The following is a 22,546-nucleotide window of genomic DNA, read 5'->3' as shown; positions in this document are numbered from 1 at the left end:
AGACTCTTAGGATGCGTCCAATATGACATGTGTCCCCACAAGAAAGAGAAATTTGGACACACAGACACCAGGAATGATTACATGACGGGACAGGAAGAGGGTGATTATTTGCAATCCAAGGCCTGGGGTCTCATAAGTAACTGACCTTTCTGACCCCTTGATCTTAAGCTTCTGGAATCCAGAATTATGGGAGAATAAAATTCTGTGGTTTGAGCCATCCTGCTTGTGAGATTATTATGGCATTTTAGCAAACTTATATACCCTCCTCCTATCCATCTGATACCAATTTGCTCCATAATCCAGGACTGAAATGGTCTAATTATTTTTAAGCCATCTAAGAAAATAGCTTTTTATATTTTTTTCCTTCCAGTATAAAGTTCTACAAGCTCATTAAATAAAAAATAAAAAAAAGAGTGGGGGAAAGGATGAAGGCAAATACACAAGTCTACATTTCTTGACAACTTAAAGTAATAAAGTATTCCAGAACTATCTTGCAATGCAGGCAAGAAATGAACCTGTTTACTGTCCTTTTAAATGTTTTAAAGGGCCCTTCAAATAATAAAACACACTCCATCCCCTATCCTATGCTCGTCTAGAAAAGTTTTGGAAAATGATGGCCACTTGAATAGTCAGCAATGCTGAAGGACCAAGCTGCTCATAGTTTTCTAGGCACTATTGGTCAGGTCACAGTTCAGACCCTGAAGGACCTCTGAAGACTCCAAGGCAGTTCTGCCTGAATCTGAACAAACAGCAGAAGGGAAGCAAGAAAACTCAGGGGTCAGCCTTCTTGCCACTTGTACTCACTGCCAGCCCATCCTCCACATCCCTTTTGGAGCCCACTTAAATCCTTCAATAGTGTCGGTACAGAAGGAATGAAAGAGCCACAGATGGCACTGTCTTATGAATGTATTTCCTGCAGGTGATGATGTAGCTGGATGTACAAGCAACTTTGTATGGATGGAAGGCCAAACAATGGTACCACAAAAGCTACATGCATGTATCTACGTATGTATGTATTTGTGGTGCTAAGGACTGAAACCAGGGCCAGGTGTTGGCTAGACAAATGCCCTCCCAGTTGGCCAGATCCCCAGCCTCACAAGCTATTTTTACATACATGTGGAGGAAGAGGAGGATACTTCTCACCAGTTACTTTTTGTGGAGAGTTTCAGAAATATTATTAAAATAAATATTTTACTACACGCTCCTGTTCTGTAGGAAAATGTCCATCAAAAGCTTGCCTCACAGGAGTCACACTCATGATTTTATACATACATAATAAATGATTTTAAAGTGACCCATTCAGAGGGGATAATATATTTTTTCTATGTGGGGAAAATAAAGTTAGAGAACACAGGGATTCAGTACAACTCAAATGCCATGGCTCTTTTTGAATTAAAAATATATATTAAAGTAAATGTTATGTTTTGTTGTGATTTTTACTGGTCCAATTAATTTATGATTCAGATGACTTTTTACCCCAAGAGTTTTTTTCCCCTTTTAATCCATCAATTCTTCTTCTATAATTCTATCTCATAGCTATATCTGCACCTTAACCAAATGATACAAGTACAAAGTAGCACTGTTTTTAACAGTTAACAGACTGGAAACAGTAAGTGTCCCTGTGCAGAGCAGTACTTAAAGAACTACGATCTGTTCACACAGGGAGTTTGGTATATCCATAAAGAAGAATAAGGCAAGTCCCTGTACTAATGAGTCAAATGATAAAAGTCAGGGGCAAAGAAGGGGGAGAAATGAATACATATTCACTTGTTAGTATTTGCTTAATAAAAGACTGGAAAGGTAAGTTAGAAATAAAAAGGCTTATCTACACATAGCAAATGGGACTGTGGAAAGTGAACTTCTCAGATTATACCTCTTCGTATTTTCTTTTGAACCATGTGAAATACCTCAAAATAAGTTATAAGACTTAAAATTTGGTTTTTCTCCTCTTTAAGAGAAAAAATTCTGAATGTGAGTGGGGTCTCTGAAACTAAACATAAAAATTTTGTATCTATGTGCAATGGGGTGGTAATAGATCCCAGAGCTCACCTCAGATTTGTTCAAGGACACGTGACTCAAGCCTTGCAGAGCCCACTGCTTCAGAATTAGCCAGGATCTCTAAGGTCCTGTTATGGTTTAGCTATGAAGTCTCCCCTAAAAGCTCACTTGTTTAGAGATGAAACGATTGGGTTATAAGAGATTCAACCAAATTAGTGCATGAATCCTCTGATAGGGATTAACTTGGTGGTAAATGTAAGCAGGTGGGGTGTGAACTGGAGGAGTGGGTCCCTGGGGGTGTGCCTTTGGGGTTAACATTTTGTCTTGGTAAGGGGTACTCTCTGTTTCTTGATCAGGCTCTTCTGCCATGATGTCTTGTTTCACCTGAACCCCAGAGGAATGAAGCCAGCTGTCTTTGGACTAAGACCTCTCAAACTGTGAGCCTTCAAGTAACTTTTCCTCCTCTATAAGTGTTCTTGTCAGGTCTTCTAGTCACAGTAGCAAAAAGCTGACTAAACAGGTCCTTTCCCTACTTCTGCCATTTCAGTTCAACTATCTGGACCCACAGCAAATCTATCAAAATTCTGATTATTGGAAAGAGTAAGCTCTAGGAACACAAAATCTAGAGGAACACAGAAGCCAAGCCAAGCTGGAGCATACTTCTCAATGGGTATGTGTGGCTGCTGTTTTATCAAAAGCCCCCAGAGCCATGTCTATTAAACTCCATCAAGAACCAAGTACAAACCTTCTTGGATAGAAAGTACAATTGTTTCTCTCCATAAATTTACATCAAATTCTTTATTTCTTTTTGCAGTACTGGGGATTGAGCCTAGGGCCCTGTGCATTTTAGACAAGTTCTCTATCACTGAGCCACATCCCCAACCCTCACTTCAAATTCTTAATGAAAAACAGCACAATGAATTTGTGAACCAAGTACATCATCTCCCTATAACTTTTTCACAGCTCTGTAAATGCTAATTAGAATAAATGTAAAGGGGATTCTTTAGTTTTGTCTAACACATAGCACAGTCTGATATCTACCAATGTCAGCAATGAGCTGTTTACAGAGTTCAGCTTCCAGAGAGAGAGAACAGGCCCCTGGTCCTGCACCTGCACTGGCAGGCTCCATGGTCCCCATCCAGCTCCTCTGCCAATCCCACTGCTTTCCCTAAGTCACTCCAGGCCATTTGAAGCAAGTGTGTGAAGACACTTTCTCATTGTTTATGGCTTTGTCATATATATAATTTTGTGATGATCTAATATGGATAGTCAATACCTGTTCATGTTTTTTTCCTGTTTTAATAAATAGTTTAAAGTAAGTTAGAATGTGAAAATACCTCAAACATGAAGTATTCAACAGAATAATGGAGCCACTTGTGTGGCTCCATAATTACATGCTCCACAGAAAATGCTCCTTAATCACAGGTGTGGGGCTGATTGCTGAGTCTTGGATACACAGTGCTCAGGAGAGGGACAATGCTTTTGTTTTTAATTCCTAGTGAGATTCCATGTTTCTCAGATTTTCTTCCCACAGGGATTTACATTAGCAGCTGTTCAAACAGAATAAAATTGCTCTTCTCCAAGCTAATTTAAAAAAACTGTATGTGGACCTTCCATTTTATATATATATTTTAAGAATACGTGGGCAGATACGTTTGGAATGACTGTGCTTTATTGTGCCTGGGGTGTGTGGCAATTTGGCTTGAAGCAAATGTCTAAATACAACTGAATCACAATATATTCAACTAAACTTTTAAATGTCATTATAGCCCTTTTAATACCCTACATTTTCTGAAGAATTATTAGGTCAATTAAAAGCCATAAGCAGTTTCACATCTCATCTGAAATCAGAAACTTAAGATTCACTTTTTGGGCTGACCATTTCATGATCTAGGAAAGACCACATTTGAAGTGAACAAATAAAAAGCCACATCATCTGAAATGTGTAATACGTTTGGTGATATGCTGGAGGCCTTGGGTTGGGGAACTCCAGGTTTGGCCAGACTTTTAAAGAGGTAGAGAAACATCGTGGTCTCTGCAAAGCTGGTGCTTTTTTTGGGTGGTAGGGAAATGAGTGCTGGTGGCCCACGTGCTATCCTTGTTTAAACGGTTTTCCCAGGATATGGATGCCTGGGAATCTGGGTGTGTGGCATGGATCTGCCTCACGTAAAAAAAAGGCTCCAAAAGGGGACATGAGCCTATTGTCCATGGCTCAGTCTGGATCTACTGTGTGTCACTTCAGACTCAATAAACCTAACTGAGAAGTCACTGATGCTGGACATCTCTATCCTGACGTCTGACTAGGGAAGAGCAGAGGATGAGGCCACAGGCCTGCAAGAAGGGGCGAGGTTTCTACTTGAAGGATAGGTGCTTTGCTGTCATCTGTGCTGTGCTGATGAAGGGCTGATGCTGTCTGGAGAACTGATAAAGGGGAGTGGATGAGAGCAGGGCAGTCTTTGGTAACTACTTGTATTCTGAGGGGAAAACAGCCTTTTGTGCATCTTCCATGCTGGGATGTAGCTGTGAGTGCAGGAGGTAAGGCCTGGGTGCAGCCTCTTGAGGTGGGACTTATCTGGTGACCTTCTAAGTTCTGTCTATCATCTGCAAACCACTGGAAAGTCCTATCACCTGCTCTCAACTGTACAACATGGGGATGAAGGAGTATAGGAGCTAAGGGATGATCTGACATCATCCTACATCAGGGAGGGGTGGAGGGGGGTACACAAGCAAGCAGGCAGAGCTCTTACAGGGCCAGACTTTAGTCAGGGAGTTATGGGGAGGGGTCAGGTGAGGAAAATGTCCCTGGAGTGGGACAACGAGGCTCAGATTTGGGCCTTAATAGCACATACCCTTAGTTTATATTCACACAGTGGTCACACTAAGCAGTTTGCCTATTAGAATGAGATGCAGGTCTGATAGCCTCCAGGAATAGGGCCTGAGGTCATTCATTCCTTTAAGAAATTATGAGTGAGTCTAAGGAGTAGTCCCTGGCATAAATAGTGTTGCTATTTCTTAACTTTATAAGTAATGGCTCCAGTAAATACATCAACAAAGAGTATGAAAGTTTAAAGTAAAAGCAAAAAGAACACACACACAGAGAACTTGACCGAGTACAGACTGCTCTGCTTTGCGCCATCAATACCTCCAATGACTCCCTAGGCCTAGGTCCATTTCTTCAGTGTACTGAGGTTTCAGTGCTGTATTTAATGGGTTCTATAATCTTAGTGCTTCTCTGTAGTTCCTCCATCATATTATAAGTTTAGCACTACATATATATCTGCAGCCACCATACCTGCTAAAATCTATTCAAGTACTTTAAATGAGTTTTCCTTGTAGGTCCTCAATCGTCACTGGAGCTCCCACTTAACCAAGACTGTCTTTTTTAGGTTACCCTGATGCTAGTGTTTATGTTGAAATACTTGTTAACTAGGCAAAAATTTATTCTGTTCTCTCCTCACCTGAACAGACTCACCGGATAAATTACTTTTTTTCCTTCATATTTTGTTTTTTGGTGAGACAGCATTAGGACTCTAGGGAGGGGGCAGTGAGCGGAAAACAACCCTCTTTATCTACCTGCTGCACAGGACAAGGGGAGAGACTGTGTACATATGGGTCATGCATATACATGAGTGTGTGCACACACACGTGAGATGCAAGGCCTGGTAAGACATGCTAGGAAACTGGAAAGTTATTGAAGAAATCTCAGTAAGAGTCCTATGATGGGGTTTAATGTTTTAGGTGCACTGAGAGAGGGCAAGTGAATGCGGGAGGTCAGGCGAACAGGATGGGCATGAAATTCCTGGGAGAGCGCTTGTGGAGAGTCAAGAAGGCGGCCCAGAGCACAGAGAAAAACGCACATTTCAGATAGTTTCAAATGAAAATCTCTTTTTTTTTAAACGTGGATTAAAGAACATGCCTCATTTAATTGAAAAAAAAATCATGTATCACTGCATTTATTACAAGTGTAATCTCTGTGTCTGCTCTCCAGTGACTGAAGCCAACATGGTCATGCCTGAGATCTGATTTAGATGTGTAGGAGTTACATACAGCAAGGCAAAAACACTGAAACTGTTTTGGGGATACATTTTACCACAGTAAAATATAGGGTACTGAGTTATAGTTCCTGGGTTTCAAGGTTCAAGTCACCAGAAGGCGAGGCTTTATTTCTCATGCTTGTATTCCTTGTTTTTCCTGTTTGCTGTAAATAAATCATTCTTTTACCTCCTTCAAAATGATATGCAGGTACTGAAGCTCATACTATACAAAGGGGAAAAAACTTTATGATTATAAATAGCTTTTAGAGAGGTGAAGGCTGATTTTTGTAAGTGGGCATCTCCTTCCAGATATATCAAAGCACTGGCAAAAACAGCATCTGCTACTTCATTGTGGGTTGGCAATAGGTAAAAGTGGAAGTTTTGAATGTAAAGTTTTATTCAAAAAAACTTTCTAAGAAATGTAAATGTAGAATGTCAGAGTTGGCAAAGGCCTTAACTCTATCCCAGCCCAGGGATGTCACCAAAGTCAGAGGTAGGATCAAAACTCAGGCCAAGAGCAAGGTGACAAGCTCAGAAAGATCCTTCTAAAGGCTTCAGTCATAAATGCCATCCTTACCATAGAAAGGTCTTTTCTTAAAGCTGCATTTTTGCAAAGTGTCGGGGCTGGAGAGTGTCCCAACATACCACACCGTGAAGCAGGCACGACACAAGCAGGCAGTGTACGTACACAGGCATCCAGCAGTTTTTCAGATGCAAAAAGCCAGTGAGTACAGCATATGGACCTCCTAGGACTGATGCACATTTCATTAAAAAAACTGCAACAGGGTAAAAAAGATTCATGCTCTGCTTTACCAGTCACTCTGCAAAATGTTGCTGTCATTACTTGGCCTCGTCAATGACAGCAACAATTCTATATTGCTTTCAGTTCTGACCCACCACCTCTAGGAGTGCCCCTGCCCTGCTCCTGGCATGTTTCCCTAGAGCTGGACACTCAGGGACTATTGTGCATGACAGTTCTTGGCTGTGAAGCCGAAGAAACAACTCAGACTTGGGTGGTATAAAGCAAAGGGGTGCTCTGAATTGGCCTCATCAGAAGTAGAAACATTTCTGATATTCCGGTTTACTTTTTGTGATCAAGAATAGAAAATGGATAAAAATTCCACAAGTTGAGACAATGGAAGGGAAAAATCAGTAGGAATAACTGAGATTAGAGGCAATTACCTGACTCCTGTTTCCATAGTAAGTCAGAGCTTATTCCCAAGGGAGTGCAAGGAGCGTGGTGGTTCTCAGAGTGGGCTATACCTTAGGCATGTTGGGGGCAGACATAAGTCTCTACACCAAGTCCTTGCTGAGGCCCCAGCAAACCCACAGACTCATATAAGACTGATCAAGCACAGGAATCACTAAGTCCTTATTCTATTTTAGTAAGGTCAGCACCTGCTGAACTTGAGACTAAGATACTGTGAGAAAGAAGGGCAGTCAGAGCGAGGCCAGAGGGACTATCAAACGCCATGACTGTTTACACAGAATGCTTGAAGAGCAACCTGTCAAAATAATCTTTCCATTTCCACAAAATGGAAAGGCTTTCTTAATGGAATAATACTCAGGATGGAGTCTACTTTCAGACATAAATACGTTTTCCTAAAAAACAAACTGTGTAATTAAATTTTTTAATTTTAAGTAACCTATGTTTTTATTCTCCACCCAAATCACCTTAAGGGATCTAGGTATGACAAAATAAAAAACACCCGGTCATCATGAATCCTGAGCATTCTCACTGCCTAACAGACTTCCAGGGCTAGCCAGGCTTCAGAATCACCAGAGGAACCTGGGTACCACTCACTGTGTCTACTGGGCCTTTCTTGGCTGATATGAAAATGTATAATTATTGTAATCCTTTAAATAGCTTATTATTCATAAGCAAAGAGATATTTGACCTTAACAGGTATGGTTTTTGCAATTAAAATTTATGGAACTAAGTTGTTTGACAAGAAAGTTATGAAAAGCTGACTAAGGCATGAAAGCTGAGAAAATTTTGGGACTAGAGATTGGGAATGTGTTCCTTCTTCCTTATCACAAAGTCAGAGCAATAAGAATTAGAGACATTAATGAAACTATTTTTAGAGATTAAGAGTGATGAGAAACAGATATGTAATGACCATATCTTCATGTCAGAAATATTAAGGTATACGAAATGCAAGACCATTTGCTGATCTAACACTGCCAAGGGTCTGACTCAGTCCCAAGAATAATGCAGACTGAGTTTTATGAAAGAAGGGGAAGTATTTTCCTTGTTCACTGTCATATCCTGCAAGCCCATAACAGTTCTTACAATGAAAGGGGAATCCAAATGAGGTTATCAAGTGAGCAGATGCATAAGGGTAGCAGGTGTCAACAGCTCAGCACACACCAATACACTGCCAATCACAGTGGCAGGCACAGAACAGGAAGAAGCAGAGGGGATGGGCTATGGTGGAGTGGAAACAAATCAAGGCCTCCTGCTTCCCAAGGTAGCAGAGGCCTCAGGTGAATCTCTTTGTCCTTTTTGATTTCATTCCGATATCTTTATTCCTTGTTGCCCTGACTCTTTGATGAAGGACTCTAGAATCCTAGACAGCGACTCTGGTCAAGGATGTCTGATTCCTGGGCTTGAAACTGGAGAGGATTCTCTGCCACAGTGTTCGTTAAAAAGGCTGAAGGTTGATTTTCCCTCCCTTGACTTACTGTCTTGTCACTGTCCAAGTCCTAACACTGAAGAGAATAGATTATTCCATGTTTCCTTACATTATAGGGGGAAAATAAAGAAGCAAAAGGAAATGAATACCTGAGCCCTTAAATGCAGACTGTTGTTCATAACAGTCTTAAGTCCTGAAGAAACCCCTTCTTGGTAAGGATCAGGTTTGTGAGGGAAAGAAGTAACTTTTTAGGTGTTTGTTAGAACATCACAGAATGTCAGAGAAAAAAGCGACATGGCACTGCAACTTAAGAACAAGCAATAACCAACCTCCATCAGTTTTCAGGACAAAGTCAAGTATGGTAAACACTTAGTTCCTTTTCCTCGGCTAGCTTGCAATTGAGAACACCAGGAAGCAAGGAACACGCTGCGGGAAAGGCACATATAAAAAGGAATCTTCAGAACAAGTCTATTTGTAGCATGCTCAAGTTCACCAGGCTCCTCGGGGAGATAGATTAATTTAAGGAAAAAAGCTGTGCTTTTTTTTCCAACTCAAACTCATGGACTTAATATGTTATGCAAGTTTAGACACCCTGGCAGTGGGCTGAGAGACACAGTGTAGCACAGACCTCCATCTGAACTCAAGCGCCCTGGTGTGAAGCCCAACATGCACTACACATAGCAATTTTGCCAGAAAGGAAATCGGAACCACGACTTTTGGCCAAAATCTGAAAATTCTCTGCCTTTCTCTCCACATCCCAGGAGAAATAATAGGCTTATTCTTCTTGTATTTTACTAAGGTGACAATAAGTTCATATTCGGCTGCAAGGAGTCCAGATCACAGCTGGCCTATCATTCATGAGGTGAGTTAGTGGTTAGTGGCATCTTATGCAGCTTCATTTAGCTCAAGGGAATGAGATTACACTTGTGGCAGCTGGAGAGTGGCCCAGACCTTGTCCTGATGGATGTGAGAAGGGCACAGAGGAAGTGAAGGGAGCCACTGGAATGTCCTAAAATTAACAGAAAACAAATATGCAAGGGTATAGTGATGCTCTCTCAGGAAGGGAAAACAAACCACAGATACCCTGAATCTGGGAGAAACGTCCATTCACCAGTACTGCAGAAAAATGATGAGGACATAGTGTGGTTCAAGTGTATGACATTATCTACTCTGTACTTTTGAAGATGTTACAGTTTCTTCAAAGGGCTGAAGTACTGGTTGCTTTCACTATAATAAAAACAGTCAATGAGCACCATCCAATAGAAATATACTACAACCTGAATATGTGAACCAAAATGTTCTAGTAGCCACGCTTTAAAAAGTAGAAGTAGTAGATAATTTTACTAATAAATCTTATTTAACCCACTCTGAAATACATTATTTTTATGTGTAATGACTATAAAATGACATTTTTTGCACAAAAATCCAGCATAATTTATACCTGCAGTGTACTTTATAGCTCAATCCAGCCACATTTCAAGGGCTTAGCAACCATATCTGTCTTGCACCTGCCACAGTGGGCATTTGGAATAAAAACTCTTATACTATCAATCAGAACCTGTCATGGATCCATATAGATACACACAGAGGAGCAGTCCTGTTCCAATTATAGTTCTCTAAGAGAGTACTATAACATGCCAAATGCTGCTCTGTTCATATGCCCTCGTACTCCAGATTAAAAGCATGTCCTCCAAAAGTTGCCTCTCCTGTCAGTAGTAAAGCTGTGCACAAGAGATATCTAGTGAGGTCTTGCCTCACAGGACCCAGCTCCATTCCCTCTCCATGAAGGCAGCTGGGGAATCCGGGATGTCCTGAGATAGTGGACTGGTTAAGCTCTCAGGGCTGCATGTTTGATCTCCTAGAATTTAATGCAAAAAATAAATAAATTAAAAAAAAATTTTTTAAAAATCCATGTGGTGAAATCCTAATTAAGGAGAGGTTCAGTATGGTCTCACCTTTCTTACCTATTATTTCCATACCAAAATGTCCCAGTAGCCATGCTTTAAAAAGTAAAAAAAATAAGTAATTTTAATTAGGTAGAAGCAGGTGATTTTAGCACACCTAAGAGAGCACTGCCTTCTTCTCTTCTTTCTTCATTTATGAATGACACTGGCCCCCAAAGAGCAGTACCACTTTCTCCTCTAAGCTGATGCCTAATCTTATTACAACACCTTGGGAAATGAGATCACTTCTAATTCCTGAGTTAACCGGTGAAATCCTCACTTCTATTCTCATTCCTGATGGTTCAGAATTACCCAGGCAGACTGATAACTATTGACAGCATGACTGACCAGGAGTACACATACAAGCAGGCAGCAGCAAGAACGACAGACAAAGGCTCCAGCGTCCTTTCCCTTGGCCTCCTGATTCCTACCTTTGTGGTTGAAGATGCCCTCCATCTCCATGCTACTTCTGGAGTGGGCAATGCACAGAGAGCCGCAGGGCACCAGGCCTTCCGCTGCGGGGGACCGGTCCGTGGTGCGCACCAGGCACCAGTCAGGCTTGTCGTGTGGCCGCTCCAAAACCTCCACTGTTTGGCCTCGCCGGATGGTGAGCTCGTTACTGTTGCAGGCCGTGAAGTCATGAATCACCACCGTCAGCTCACAGCCACCTGAGAGCTGGAGAGGGACAGAGGAAGAGGGACAGGTCAGCAGCACAAGCCACTGATCCTTCACAAGCAGGGCTGTGAACTCAGCTAGGATTTTCACCTTCCATTCTGCAACAGGTCAAAGGCATGGTCAGTTTCCAGGGGGGAGCTCTGTGGCTGCACTACCTTATGCTTCGCTTTGGAACCATGAGATAGCAATGTAAATTTCATGTTCTCACCTCTGGTCATAATTTTCGAAGGGGTTCACAGAAATGGATGTGATTTTTCATGAGCATCCAAAACTCCTTGTACCTGAGACATCTCCCTTCTCAAAAATTACTATATACTAATTTAAAAACTTGTAGCAAGCACAAACTACTTAAGAGGTACATAGGGAATTACAGTGAAATATGATGATAAAATGGGATAAAGTTCTATTCCAGATTTTACTCTGGAGGTGAGGGAGCATCGCTTACTTTGGAGCATGCAGGCTCTTTAGGCATCAAGTAGATAGGAAAGAAGCCTCCACAAAGACGGGGAGGCTGAAAAGACAACGGGCCTGTGATTCTGGAATGTCTTGCTCAGGGTGTTCTGAGAGCTCCTTTCCCATTCCTCCATTTCCCCCCATTTTGTCCTCATATTTCAAAATAATCCCTAAGTAGTCTTGAAGCAGTTTTTATTAGTTTGCTTTAAGTTTTAAAATTAGCACACAGCACTTTTTGAAGAGGGAGACAATGTTTCAGTACAAAGAAGCTCTGAAAACACATCTGACCCTCCAAGAATGGCTCTCCTTGGTCTGCCACTCCTGGCACTCTTGTGACTAGTTCCTTGTGCCCAGGTTCCATCTCTTCTGTGTCTCCACTATCCCTGTGTGGGCTTTTCAACCATACCCTCAGCTATCAGTCCAAGGAGGCGCCAGCCGGTTGCCCCATGCTTCTCATTCTGCTGGGCAACTTGGCATGCTCTTTCCCTCCCACAGTGAAGCTAGGACAAAACTCATTATGCCCCCACTTCCATCTGTCTCTTCCGGTGTTGCCTCTTTAGTGATGGAATAAGCAGCAAGTCACTTAAGCTCAGTGAATCTCATTTTCTATGTGCACCCCCCATGCTGTCAACAGATTCCAGGGTGGCTTTTGATTACCTACTTTCTCTGAATACCCACACCAATCACTGCATTTGAGTTTTTGCAGTGACCTCCTGAGTGGCCATCTGAACAATGCTGTCAATGACCTTTTCAAAATGTGGATCCTCATATTCAAAAACCTTAGACACAAACTCCTTGACACAGGATTCAAGTGCCCACAAGCACGTCCTAAGCCACATGGCCAGGCTCATGTGCTCCACAACCAGAAGTGCCCATCTGTTACTTCTAAGATGGCTCCTGCATATACTTGGTCTACATTGCTCAGAGCCCCATGACCCTACTTTGTCTATCAAAGCCTCCCACCAAAGCACCCTCGGAAGTTTCTCCCATATATGCCACCCTTAGCACTTGGTTCTGCAACAGCTTATACTTCAATTCTAAAACAAGCCATGTCTGTGTGTGCCCTCATCACCAGAAAGCAGCAATGGGTCACTCTCCCATGAACCTCCCATACCTGTCTATAAGGGCTGAGACAGAGCTAGTCTTGGTCACCACTGAGTACCCAGGACCAGTGATGGCAGACACAAGGCTTGCACAGACCCACTATTGAATAGCTAGCAACTCCTAAAGTTTGCCTGTTACTCTGTGTGTGTTTGCACACCATAACCAAATGCTTATTAAATTTTGCTCTGATGGTGAAGGTAGTGCCTCTGGAAAACAGACATGATACTGCTTTTCCTCTGTGACTTCATGAGCCAACAGTGCCATGTTTCAGCTTAAGAATGCCTAGACCTTTGGTCACCCAAAGGACATTAGCAGACAGATCACAAAGGCTGTGGCAAGGAACAGGACGTGTCTCTGAGGAGTGAGTGAAAGGAGCGGCTCAGCCTCAGGCTGGGAATCATCCGTGTTACCATCCTGAGAGTCCTCTGGACAAAGTGTACACCGGAGAATAGGGAATTTGTGAATTCTTCAATGGCTCATGTTCCTGAACTGTGTCCTGGGCCACCTGTCCATGCTGAGGACCATTGGCTGCCCTGTCGTGCTCTATGCTGTTGACTACCCTTCTGTTCTAACAGACTATTTCTTAAGAGAAGGTTTAGAGATTTACAATAAGAAAAATATATCCTTTAGACAACCACAAAGAGCAAAACAAAACAAAACTCTCCCATGATGAAGAACCATTATAGACAAAAATGAGTTATCTTTGCTAGGCCACACAGAAAATGTTCACAAATGTTTAATTTCCTTTTAAATTTTACAAATATCTCTGGGAAAACTACGCTAATTTTCACAAGTTTCTGATCAGTCAAAGATGCTAATGTTAAAAAGTCAAGGGTAGAGGCCCAGTCTGGAAAAAAATTTTCTTAGAGCCTCATATTCTAGAAATAGTTAATCCTTATAAAAAGGAGCAGTGATGCTTCCCATCCCAGAGGGAATGAGTACCTAGTACCAGTGATGAACCAGCCTCCACACAGTCCACCTTGCCACAGGCCCAGGACCTTCCTTCCTAGGACATGGTGGCCCTGCCAGGGGCTCCCCTATGACCACTGGCCGACTGCTCCTTTACTGAACTGGTGCTGGCAGAAGCCCTCCTGGCTTCCCTGACATTCCTCCAGCAGCCCCACTGCTGCCCCCGGGAAGGACACTACCTCATCCAGCCCTTTGCTTGTTCCTTCTCCAGAGTCTTATTAACTTTTCAGACCACTCAAAGCCGAGGATGGGTTTTGTGAGTGGGGGAAGGGTGGGAAAGGGAGAGGGGGGCTGTCCAGGAAGGAGAATCAAGTTAGACTTTATTTCTGACACGAATTTTTTTTAGTCCCTTATAGAGTTACCAAAATGATTAAAAACATCTGTGTACTTGACACAGTATAAGAAATAAAAATTGAGCCTGTTCTGACAATGAATCACACAATAAGTTAAAAAATTTTAAAGGTTTTCCAGAATTTGTTAAGAAAATCCAGTACCAGAATATTTCAGAGTACCAAAATTATCACTTAAAAATATCTTCATCTCTCTCAGTCAACTGGCTTTATCAGTAATAACAGATAAGAATGATTTAATTAAGGGAAGTTTTAAATTTAATATATAGAACAGGAAAGAGCTGTTCTATGTATTCTTTTCTTAATGTTCACATTTAAATATTTTAAACCTCTTGCTACAAAAAGCATCTCTTTAAGAACAGGTTTGTTAATTAAAAATTAAGAACATCTTCTTTTTTGCTTACATATGTTTTTGGTACTGGAAATTGAACCAGGGGTGCTTAACCACTAAGACACATCCCTGGCCCTTTTTAGTTTTTATTTGGAGACAGGGTCTCACTAAGTTGCTTAGGGCCTTGATAAGTTGCTGAGGTTGGCCTCAAACTTGTGATCCTCATGCCTCAGACTTCAGATACTAGGATTATGGGCATATACTACCATGCCTGGCAACAGTACTGATTTTCAAGAGTCACATTTGTAAGTAGAAGAAGTTTAGAAAATATATTGTACATCACTAAGTATGTCATCCTTGCTCCCAGGGACATTTCTACCCCCAGTGACTGAATTTCATTACAATGCTGACAGAAATACCATTTCATTGAACTATTTGAAATTTCACTTTTCTTTTTCAAACATATGAAAGCTTTCATAGTATCTTTTTCCCTTTTGTATTGTTATAGACTTTGATCATGGGCTCCTGACTATAAGCATTTGGTTCAGAAATGCATTTATTCCATAGCTCACATTAACACTTGTGAAGCTCACATCACAAGATGAACTTTAAAAAACATTTAAGATTTTCACCTTTAAAATATTAATGTGGTTACCAATGAGCATGACAATAACGATCCTGAAATTTAACCATAGGCCACAGACACCACCAATGATGTGCCTCTTCCAAAGACCACACCACTTCCCTCCGAGAGGGGTGATAGGGGAGTGCCATCAACCCAAATACATGTGTAACTTGCAAAATCAAACCAGGGCTCCTTTGCCTGAATCCAGAATGACTACAAATGAAGTTTATGTGTTTCATATGAAAGAATGAAATATTCATCTCTGATTGCAGGCTTACAAACCCTCAATAATCACTACACAAAGAGTTATATTTTCTATACTGTCCCAAGAACCCATGTCATATGGTGGCCTTGCCTGCGTCTGTTAATAATGTATGCCAACATAGCGCATGGCTGGGGATTTCCCCCATGGTCATGGCCTTCTCCACACCTCATAGCACCCCCACATAAGGAGGCAGTTTTAGGTTACAAGAACATAGATTTCTCAATAGACAACAGCAAACACCTGGTTTGAATCACTGAGGCAAGATGAGTTCTCCTTCCCAAGGAGGAGGCTCTTTAAGAATGGGATGGTGGGCAACACAGCCCTCCTGCAAATGATTGTGTTTCAAGAACCAAAGTCCTAATGTGGTAAAGACAAACTGCAGGAGGATAACTGGCCAGTTTTCTGAAAGCAATTCAAAAGGAAGCGCGGAATGTGGTCTAATGAAAGCCATTCTCCCCAAAAGAACAAAGTGTATCAACTTTTGAGAACAGTCAGACCCTAAAGCCCCGCTATGTTTAGTCACTCAGAAACTTCACAAAAGAGTCTTGCAGTTTTGTAAAGGTTTCACACACACAAAAAGCAATTGTTTGGTTAAGGGGGATTAAAGAGTATAGCTCCATTACTGGCAATGGTTACAGAATAGGCAACCCCAGGCAACCTGAACAATCCCCCTGATAAATGCTATCTTGCCCCAGGATCCCATCAGCTGCCATTCTGACAGCAGGGCTCCTGTGCTCACACCAACGCCCAGGCTAGTTTACAGAAGGCCAAATCCAAGGAGACTCGTTCAGTCAATTCTGCTGTTTAAGAGTCTGAAAGATGACGTGATAACCTTTATACACCGGCAATACACGAAGAAATCTGCAAGAACTTAAAAATGGTGAAGATGACAAATTTTATACTATGGCTCTTTTTACCACAATGAAAAAAAAAGCCAAAAAAAAAAAAAAAAGAAGAAAGAAATCTATATAATCTAGATATAAAATCTTTTTTGAAACCTGCAGTTTAATATACTCAACATTTTATCCATAAAAGAATTAGTGGGTGCAGTATTTAGGGATGTCACTCCCTCTGCTCTTCACTTACATGACCACCACTGCTTTTCATTCTTTTTTTTTTTTTTCCAGTGTAGCAATGGTATATGCCAGGAAAGTGCACAACCACTGAGATACACCCCCAGCCTCCACACTGATTTTCTTATGTGAAAGAAGTCTTGGAAGGGTTCCTTGAGTGGGTTACAAACATGAGTTAGAATGAAATATTAGATGTAAAAAGGCTGAATTTAAAAGAAGCAGCCAAAAAGGCCAACTTTATCATCCAAAGGCAATCAGAGCAAGGGAGAACCCACAGGCCACAGGTTGAGGGGCTTGCCCAGGCAGAGGATGACCACTGTGGCATCCACCTCACGGGTATAATAACACCAAGAGCGGCTGACACCTCCCACAGAGGATTTGGGAACACTCTAATTAAAAGTTCTGCTGCCTATGAAGCAGAAAAAGAGGAGCTGGGAAGAAGTGGGCAACTGAAAACCAACAGCACCCCTAGGCTCTGGAAAATAAGAAACTTCTCTTTGGACAATTTACCCAAAGAAATCTGTTTGTTGTATTTCCTTTTATCTTTAAGGAGGGACCACCAATTTGAAGAACTGACATTAACCAGCTAATATCATCGAGCTAACTGTGGCCCTCACCAGGAGGGAAGAGCCTCAAGTCTGAATCAAGAGTTTATCATCAACTTTAATAGGATGTTTGATCATGAAACACTTTTACATTTTACATTTAAAAACATTTTTAGTATTTCTAATCAAACTTTACTTAACAGAAAAAGCCCTTTCTCAGAACTGAGGCTTCCTACTTAAGCGGGGGTGGGGGTGGGGTGGGGGGGTGGTTGGAAAGTAATCAAAGACTACATTAATTTTGTGGTTTTACCCTAGTATTTAAAGTCATCTAAGAAATATTAAGAAAAGGCACAGTCATTTAGAAAAATAGAGAACAAAGATTAGTAAAAGAAAGACCCTATCACTGCACCTACCATAAGGAAGGCTTACATGGTGATCATCACTAAGTATTTAAATGCATGAGCCTACTCTGTGAACTTTCTGAGATTACTGCACATGCGTGGGCCACAATGCTAGGCAAATGTGTTAAGAAAGAGTCTCCTCTGCAGTATCTGTGCCCATCCAGTACACAGTTGGTGTGCTACTAATAAACCACCAAAGAGCACAGCCCAGGCACAAGAGCTCAGCAATTTCCAGCTCCTAATGAGCACAAGTAACTTCTAAAACTACTGTGATCATGAGTGTCCACATAGAGGAAAGTGAGGCCAATGCAGACGGTAATCTGCAACAACAGCAGCAAAGTCAATGACCCAACAGTGATGGATCACGATGACATTTTTATCATAAAGACACAGATAGCATGTATGAAGCCCTGCAGGGATATTAGCTAGGTACTGTTCTAATGCCCACTGGAAATGTTCACATTCCAATGCTCACAACCATGAGGGCAGTAGTATTATTTTCCCCATTTATAGATGGGGAAACTGAAGCACAGAGAAATTGGGTGGCGAGGAAGCTACCAAGGCTAAAGGCTTGCTGGTGAGTGTTTCTTTGTTCTTAACCATCTGCTCTTGGCATGTCACATTCTCTGTGTTACTGCTGTGTATAGTCTGAGCAGAGAATGAGCACATGAGATCTAGAGTGCTGTGTTGGAGAGATGAAAACCACACCCTGTTTTGTAGAAAGGCTACTGAATTTAACAACTCAATTTCATCCTTAAGACAGGGGCAAACTTATATGAGGTCATGGAAACTCAAAGCTTTGGATAGACCAAGAGATCACGCACCTTTTCTCTGAGTAAGAGAGCAGGGCCAGGCCCAGAGCACATTCTCTCCCACCAGAGGGCATTCTGTGCCTTTCTGAGCCAGGAAGGGTGGACGGAGGCAGGATGTAAGAACACAGGACATGCTCAGCAGGCCAGATGCAAGCATTTTTTGACAGATCTATTTCCTTTCTCAGGATGTGAGTTAATCCATATTTAAAATGTACTATCATTAAGTACACACTACCCTGACTGTGATTTATATAAGGTTAACTAAATTTCTGAGGTATAGAATGACACTTGGTAGAAAAGGTTGACTGTATGTCCCCAACACGGTACTACAGCTTCATTAAGAATAACTGCAAACACTTTCTTTTTCAAATATGTGGATTCATATAATCACGTTATAAGCTTAGGTGGAATTCATGCAAATATTAGTCTCAAATTAATTTTTCCTTATTAGAAGTAAGAACTGCATTACCTTATATCCCAAAGACAGCTCATGAGTGGCCTGCTGCTTGGGCTGGCTTTTCCATGGGGCTTCATCTTGCTTTGGTGATTTTGTTTGGTTCCCATATTTTCTGTTTTCCTCATAATATAAATTTTAGTTAACTAATACAAATTACAGACTAATAAAAAATTGGGGAGAGGGTTTAAAAACTGCTTTTTAAATATAACTACAAAAATATTGAGTTCTGAATTCAGCTCTAGCATGAAATAATAAGATGTAGGAAATGACAGCTGATTGAATCCACATTCTGTTTCTGGCTCTGCAAGCCACATCTGGGCCTGGCTCCTCAATGCCCCAGGGTTGGCTCAGAACTCTCCTCCCTACCTCAGGGACATGCGCTCAGCACGGGTGAGATAAAAATCTGGAACGCATTTGATTTTTTGGAACCTGAATTACATTTTCATAAGATCACTTTATCAGTCTAAGTTCCATGAATGTCAGCAAGAATCGGTACTAAACTTACTTCTGGAACAAAGAGATTGTATATTTTAAAAACTGATATTCTCAAAGGAGGACACATGCTTATAGAGCATGTGGCTTGTGTCCTGTCCAGCCCTGGAAGCTTTGCTGACACTGCTCCCTGGAAAGGGCGTGTCTCTGGGTCCTAAACCTTTTGTGCCTCAACTGAGAATTACTAACAGCCCCGATAGATAACGTATTCCTTCAGAATTCTCCAAGAAGCTGAGCCAAAAACATCCCCCATCCAGTTTCTGAAATGAAACCAAATTTCATGATAAGGACTAACTCATAACAGACATCATAAATTAGGCAAAACAGGCAAAAGAATGTCATTAAGTAACTTCCTTTGCCAGACCCATCTGCCCGAGTCATCAGGGGCTGCTTAAATTGAAAAGTGAAGGGTGGAGAGAACCTTGAGACACAGGAACAGTTTCTGCCACTGGAGATAAGAGGGCTGCTGGTTAAGAAAATGAGTATTTTACAAGTGACTCAAGACAGAATGTAGTTCCCTGATTTTCAAAGCAATATCCCCTTGAATCATCAACCGACCCTAAAATGTTCCAGCAGAGAAACATGAAAAGGGCAATGACTAAAAGAAAGCCTTTTTTGAGGAGAGCACCTGTGAAGGCAGGTACACGGGGGAGGGAGCAAACACACTCCTTCCTTTTCATAAAGTCCCCAACTCCAAGTCTCAAAGGTGCTTATGCTAATTCAAACACAGGGCCCAGGAACTGAACCCAGCCTCCCAGTTCTATTGCTGTGGGAAGACATTTCATCCCTTTATCATACTTCAGGGCCTGGGAAGGACCTGTGGTCTCATTGAGGAGCATGAAGGAAGTGTAAGCCATGTTTATGGAAAGAACATGGAATATAGTCACTTGGAGAACTGGGGAATGTGAGGGCGAGTGCTGCTGAGCAAGCATGGATCCCTGGGAAGAAGCTCGGCAGGGTGGCCCTTCAGAGATTTCAGAGCTCAGGAATGAACTTCAGAGAAAACACATTCAAGGAAGCAAAATGCATACTGTCGAACTATCTTCACAGATAAAACATTTAAATGTGGTTCTTTTAAACTTTAATATCCCAGGTGGACTCCCAGGGTAAAATGGTTCATTTCTACAAACCCTTTCTGTTAGTGATTTAGTCTTCCTCTTCCAAGTTCACACAAGCCCCACCATGTTATAACAGACTTGAAGTAGTATTAGCTTTACCATTCCTAATTCCAGAAGAGTGCCTGTTTCTGTGGAAGCTTCCTTCGAATCCCAAGCTGCCACACACCTCAGGTGAGTAGGGCAGCCCTGGAGTGGAAGGGAGGTGGGTACTAGCAAGTGAGTCCTCCACCTGGAAGGAGCAAGGTGTGGCTCTGGACCACTGATAAGCTGGAGACTCAAGAGTACCTTTGGGATGGAGGGAGCATTTCTTGACTCCCACAGCCACTTATCCACGAACTACCCAAAGAAATGTCACCTTATTTCCTTGGTCAAACTCCAGAAGTCTTACCTAACTTTCTAAGTACAATTTTTTACATGAATCTCTTTGGAAATTTCATTATTATGATTGCTTGATTACAAACTTTTAAACTTTATTCTGGGGCAAATCCTAAAATAGATCCATGAGAGTATAATTTATAAGAATGTGAACTTGGGGATGGATGGTGATTCTGAAAAACAGTCTGTGAAATACCCTGAGTCGAAGTGGCCATTCCCCTTACATTCAGTAACTACTATCTGACTTTCTTCCAGGTGGTGGTCTCATGAAAACTGACTAGGTAACTCAATCACTTGATTACTTAAAAACAGACAAAACAAAACTCACAAAACACCAAAGTAATCAGTATTACTCTAACAAAATATTTCCAAGTTCTAACTATATTTTTCTAAACTAAATGGTCATGGGATGGGACCTTCGCAAGAAATACTATTGGGCACCAAATGCCTAAACATGTCATTTATCTGATTTCTTATTATTACTATTGGGAAGAAATAATTATCTGCTGAATGTAACTAATAGGCTCTGATCAAAATAAAATGAGATATTCTTTTTATTCTCCAGTACTGTCCTGGAAACTACAATGTCCAAGAACATAAATTCTGCAAAATTGAGAGAAATGACCAAGATCTGGGACTTGGAGACATGCCACCTGAAGTAATCCCCCAAATGCTGGACTGGTCTCTCCAGTTGTCATTTCCCAAGGCTCTGAGGCCAAGACAGTGCCTCTTGCTATAAATGAGTGGGCTTGGGAACCCTGGAGAAGGTCAGACACCTACAGCTCATTGATCATGACTTTGTCTTACTTAACAAAGTATAGTTGTACTGGAGAGTGAGAAACTCAGGAATTCTGAACTGATGATTTAAATAAACCCATTTTTACTGTCAAATTAAAAAAATAACAATTTGGTCTAGCATTCTAGAAATATAACAGAAGACTTCATCAAAATAAATGTCCCCACCAGCTCTGACACAGGTCTCCTCTGATATTTTGTCTGTCTTATAAACCTAGGATTCCAAATTGTACTGTCAATTTATTTTGCAGTTTTTTTGGATTCTGTCAAGACAAAATCATGGGATGCTCTGGACTACTTCTGAAGAAGGCATATCTACATATATGTTTTTTGATAAAAATCATATTTGTCCTTCCAGTGATTATTACTGCTGTAAACTCTAGGGCATATTTTCTGTGTTCTGTGCACCCAAGCTCTGAGGGGGCACCTCAGGGGCACCACAGAAGATGCCACCACCTCTGCTTCAGCAAGAGCAGCTCCACTTTTAAATACTGATGTTTTGGGTTAGACTTTATTTCAATAGGTTCTTTTGCTTAAAATAAAATAAAAAAGCTCAAACACATGTCTAGCATTCTAGAAATATAATACTGTGTTTGCACACAGCCTTTTATTTACTTCGAATATCTTGACACAAATGTGATTAACTAAGCAAGTCTGGATGGGAAGAGCTGAGCAATTCTGAATCCTCAGGACTAAGCCTTTTCACCCTAAGCCCTCAGTCTCTGTCCCTTGCTCTGGTTACCTGGTACCACTCTTGGTACACAGAAAGTGTTTGAAAATGTTGATGACAAACTGTCATATACAGACAGGCAGCAGCAGCTTTGACAGACACTATCTATTCTGGCCTCCTTATAGAAATGCTGGAGTCAGCTCACCTTATCGCTATCCAATGTGTTCTGAGACGTCCGAGAGGCGATGGAAATTGTATCAGGCTGGCTGCTGCCATCCCCTTGGCTGTCCAGGTCCTCTCCATCCCTGTTGGTACAAAGAAACTTTCAATTCCTGACTGGACTGGTGAAGATAATCTGACAGTCACTGGAGAAATAACAGATTTGCTGAAAGAAGTGCCTGTAAGTCCATGTATATATGAGAATG

The 22,546-nt window shown here is 41.5% G+C and overlaps 1 protein-coding gene across 2 annotated transcripts in view; it reads right to left on the bottom strand.

The window, feature by feature from the left end:
- Trio (trio Rho guanine nucleotide exchange factor) overlaps nt 1–22,546 on the bottom strand; it is a 334,617-nt gene that overhangs the window by 69,166 nt on the left and 242,905 nt on the right. For both annotated transcript variants that reach the window (XM_026392392.2, XM_077800023.1), the window contains exons 33-34: nt 22,327–22,426; nt 11,043–11,286 (exon numbers count right to left, since the gene is read on the bottom strand). In XM_026392392.2, coding sequence (XP_026248177.2) covers nt 11,043–11,286; nt 22,327–22,426 — 344 coding nt within the window. The remainder of the gene's footprint in view (nt 1–11,042; nt 11,287–22,326; nt 22,427–22,546) is intronic.

This window comes from Urocitellus parryii, chromosome 1 (assembly GCF_045843805.1).
Source record: "Urocitellus parryii isolate mUroPar1 chromosome 1, mUroPar1.hap1, whole genome shotgun sequence".
Taxonomy (NCBI): domain Eukaryota; kingdom Metazoa; phylum Chordata; class Mammalia; order Rodentia; family Sciuridae; genus Urocitellus; species Urocitellus parryii.
Note: the sequence above shows the minus strand (reverse complement) of the source record. Positions and strands in the feature narration are given on the sequence as shown.